The following is a 4436-nucleotide window of genomic DNA, read 5'->3' on the forward strand; positions in this document are numbered from 1 at the left end:
CACGGAATAAAGACTTGTAAACTTTGATAGGAATCAAATCCAAGAGTTGCAATTCAAATTGTCATTGCAGAATCCAGAGCAAAAGGTTTTACCTTTCCTCATCATTTCACTCGGCGAATCAGCCGACCTCTCCTTTATATCATATACGCTTTCGTCGAGAATGAAAAATTCCTCAAGTGGGTTTACAACAAAAATACAAAAAGAAAGTTTTTATTTTGGACAACAAATACCCAAACGTCAGGTGGCCATCTTTGCCTCATATTTCCCTCCAATAAGGAATAAAGTTAAGGCACGTCTCTTAAAGAATCACCACAAACGTATGCCTATAAAAGAAGAAACTTGGGAACGAAACCATCATATTTCTGATTAAGTTTCCCTAACTTGCTCGACATTCTTCATACCTACTCCCTGAAAATGTCAAGATTCGGTCTTGATCTCCAATACTCTCTATCAAAACAACCATCGTTCAAGCTAGGCAAACGGAGCCTATCCAAGGACACTAGCCAGAGACCTGCCGCTGCGCCGAGAATTTATCGACCTAACACCGAGGAAATGAGACGGGTGTTTGATAAGTTCGATGCCAACGGAGACGGGAAGATCACGAAGGAGGAGTACAAGCTGGCGATGGGGGCCCAGGGCCAGGGAATCAGCGATCACGAAGCGACCGAGGCGTTCTCGGTGATGGATGCCGACAAGGACGGGTTTGTGGACTTCAAGGAGTTTCTGGAGGTGCACGGCTCGGGGGGCGGGATAAAGAGCTGCGACATCGAGGGCGCATTCCGAGCGTACGACCTGGACGGGGACGGGAAAATCAGCGCGGAGGAGCTGTGGGAGGTGATGAAGAGCCTGGGCGAGAAGTGCAGCCTGGAGGATTGCAAGAGGATGGTCCGTGGGGTGGACGCCGACGGCGACGGCAGCGTCAACATGGACGAGTTCATGAACATGATGACTCGTACCATGAAGCAGTGCTAGCTAAATCGCTGAGCGGTCAAGGTTTATAGTTTTATTTTTCAAATGGAACGTGTATTGATCGTAAGCGGGACATACAAAGGATAATTAGTATGTTAACTTATAACCGCATCGTGGTTAATTTGGTGACATATTAGGTTCATGTGCTTTTGTTGTTTGGATTCCAGATGGTACTTTTATTAGGCGGTCAGTAATCGCAATTCGAATCATTGTATCGCATGATTTTACGAGCAAAAAGCACATAAGCGTCATGCTCAATTGCTGAAAAGTCATTTTCTATATGGATAAATCTGATGAATGGCAAGTTAATTTCAAACTCATTAATTTCGAGAATTGGCTCTCTTTTCTTTTTTTGATGACAAGGCCAAATGAGAATTAACTATTTTTTTTTTTTTTTATAACAAGGCCAAGGGAGCAAACCACACTAGGTGTTATCATAAGGCTTTGCACTCACAACAGAGTCTTATGCATTCATGATTTGACTTGAGATTGGTAATATGAGATTTTATGGGATCATAGCCGACTGTCTCTAAAGCTTAACATATTAGATGAAAGCATAGTGTATTATTTAAAAATTCTAATACTTTCCATCATGCTTAGTCTAGTATTTTATTTATTATTAAATGTGAAAAATTAATTAGGAAGGCAAAAACCTCCTTCTCTTATATTATGTAAGATTTTATGAGACTATAATTGATTGTTTTAAAAAGTTTAAGTTATTAGATGAAGTTGTTATTTATTATTTAATGTTCCAATAAGTAAGTCGGTGATCCCATCCTACCATGATGATAGAGGCTGGATGGACGGCTCCGTTCGGTTTGTTGGCAGGTGTGTTTCAGCCATGCTTTTTGTGTTGGAGGTTGCGGGCTGGGAAGCCTAAAGCTACATAAATCAGCCCAGAGCCCACGTATGCATTAGAGAAACTCAATAAGGGGGTGTATGATAACTCAAAATTTCTGTTCCAAAAATAGTTTTTGTTCCGCACTGCTTCGGAAGAGAAACCGTTTGATAAACCATCTCCATTTTTTTATTTCTGGAATAGATTTTTATTTCAGAAATAGGTTTGAAGAGAAATCGAAGTAGAAAAATCTACTTCTCTATTTTTGAAATAGAAATCAGAAATAAAAAATTTTCTCATCATTTGTCAACCGGGTCCTTCATTCGTTGCCGCCAACCACCGTCCATCGGTTGCTCGCCGATCGCCGCCGCCGCCGGTCGTTGCCGCCGCCATCGGTCGCCGGCCGCCGCTGCCGTCGATCGCCGCCCGCCGCTCGATCGCTACCCGCCGTTGCCACTGTCGGTCGCTAGTTGCTGGCCGCCGCCGCCGTCCGTCACCGCCATCCACTGGTCCGCGTCGTCCGAAAGGAAGAAATTTTGTGTCGTTATCAAACGAATTTCTATTTTTAGAGTAGAAATTTTGTGTCATTATCAAAAAGTTATTTTTGCTTAGAAACTCTTCTAGAAATAGAAATAGAAAAATTTATTTCTGTTCCAGAAACTATTTCTGAAACATAATGGTTTTCATGCACCCCTAAATAGACATCTTACATGTGAAAGTGAGGATGCGGATCATCGACTATGTGACAGGACTCAAGAATACAACAAAATTGACCTTAAACGTTACACAATTCATATGAACAATTGATACATTGTAAATAAATTCTTTTTTTACTAGTTGCTTCACAAATATCCTAAGGAACAAACTCCTAATTAAATATATGTAGAAATAGGATAATAGATCAAACCATAACAGAAAAAAAAAAAGTTTTGAGATTCCAGCTCCACATATGAGTGCGGATGGGGCTGTGAATGTTCCTTCTCTCATGCGTTCTCTACTTTATCAAGCCAACTTATACTTTTCTTGCACAACGCTTACCCTCTCTTACTAAATATCTCGAAACAAGAACCTCTACGGTGATTAAGCATTTGACCGAGATAATTTTATAATATTCAACATACCAATTGTTTGGGAAAAGTGTCAGAAAAGTCTTAAATTTTTTTTATTTATGTCAATTTAGTCCTAAATGCCAATTTAGTTCTAAATCTCTTGACTTGATGCCAATTTAGTTTTTAAACCTTTTATCAGTATCGATTTAGTCCTAAAACTTTTGACTTTGTATCAATTTAGTCATAAATCTTTTAATCTAGTGTTAATTCAGTCATTCCAACTAATTTTGACTGAATATTGTTGATATGGATGTGGGTCATCTAACATAACATGGCCGACGTTGACGTAAATAACTTTTAATAATATTTTAACATTTTAAAATTATTTATTTATATATTTTCTTCTCTTTTTCTTTTTTTTTTTTTTTTTTTCCTTCATTTCCTCCTTCCTTTAGCCAATCGCTGACCGAGCGACTGGCCAAAAGTGACGGCTTGAGCCCTTATCAACGGCGATGAGGGTGGCCTCACGTTGGGAGGGCGAGGCTCACCCTCGCTAGATTTGGCGAGGGTTAGGCCTCGCCAGCCATGGGCGAGGCCCAACCTCACCAGCCTAACCTTGCCCCGGTGAGGTTGGGCCTCGGTGCCTCGCACCACCTCGCTTGCCCAGTGCGAGGCCACACTCACTATCGCTAGCAAGGGCTCGAGCCTCCCTAGTGGCTAGCGAGGCTAACCAGAGGCTGGTGAGGTTGACCTCGACCTTGCAGGCTCTCACGTCTGGCCGGTCACCCGGTCGGCAATCGCTGGAGGAAAAAGGAGGGGTGAAAAAAAAAAAAAAAAAAAGGAAAAAGAAAGAAAATTAATTAATTAATAATTCGAAAAAATATTAAAATATTATTAAAAATTGTCAATGTTAGCATTAGCTATGCCACGTGAGCCGATCGGCATCCACGTCATCAATATCAGGCCAAAATTAGCTGGAATGATTGAATTAGCACTAAATCAAAAGGTTGAGGGCTAAATGGACATAAGATCAAAAGTTCTAGAACTAAATTGATACCAATAAGAAGTTTATGGCTAAATTTGTACCAAGTAAAAATGTTTAAAACTGTATTGGCACTAATAAAAGATTTAGGAATAAATTAGCACAAATATAAAAAGTTTACAACTCTTCTAATAATTTTTTTCTAATTGTTTCTATGTTATGCGTAATCACTACTTTGAAAATTGAATGGTTCCACATTAAGTAGACATAGTAAAGCTTCTGAAAGCAATAATTGACACCACATTAAGTAGACATAGTAAAGCTTCTGAAAGCAATAATTGACATGACCTCCTATACAAATTTTCATGAGAGAGGATGCGTCAAAGCATCTTTCTGTGGAAAACATTAATTGACAGTAGTGTCGCCATTGAGACATCTCTCATTCTTTAATCTCTTTCTCCGACTGTGCTCGGAGGCGGCGCAATCCGGTTAGACTGGTCAAGCTCTTCCTTAGTCAGCTTTCGTCTTTATTGGGGGCTAATTCGCCACATGTCTCAACCCCATTTGCCCAATGACAATGAAAAAAATATTTCAACCC

At 40.1% G+C, this 4436-nt stretch overlaps 1 protein-coding gene across 1 annotated transcript; it reads left to right on the plus strand.

Moving 5' to 3' along the window:
- The first annotated feature begins 314 nt into the window (after window positions 1–314).
- On the plus strand, window positions 315–1299 carry LOC104418578 (calmodulin-like protein 30). The gene has a single exon (XM_010029958.3). The coding sequence runs from the start codon at window positions 415–417 to the stop codon at window positions 970–972; it is 558 nt and encodes a 185-aa protein (XP_010028260.1). The 5' UTR covers window positions 315–414; the 3' UTR covers window positions 973–1299.
- Window positions 1300–4436: the final 3137 nt, after the last annotated feature.

The sequence above is a fragment of the Eucalyptus grandis genome, chromosome 9 (genome assembly GCF_016545825.1).
Source record: "Eucalyptus grandis isolate ANBG69807.140 chromosome 9, ASM1654582v1, whole genome shotgun sequence".
In the NCBI taxonomy this organism is placed as follows: Eukaryota; Viridiplantae; Streptophyta; class Magnoliopsida; order Myrtales; family Myrtaceae; genus Eucalyptus; species Eucalyptus grandis.

What these genes read in the sequence shown, in the direction of transcription:
- LOC104418578 (XM_010029958.3), top strand. Translation starts at nt 415, where the DNA reads ATGTCAAGATTCGGTCTTGATCTCCAATACTCTCTATCAAAACAACCA.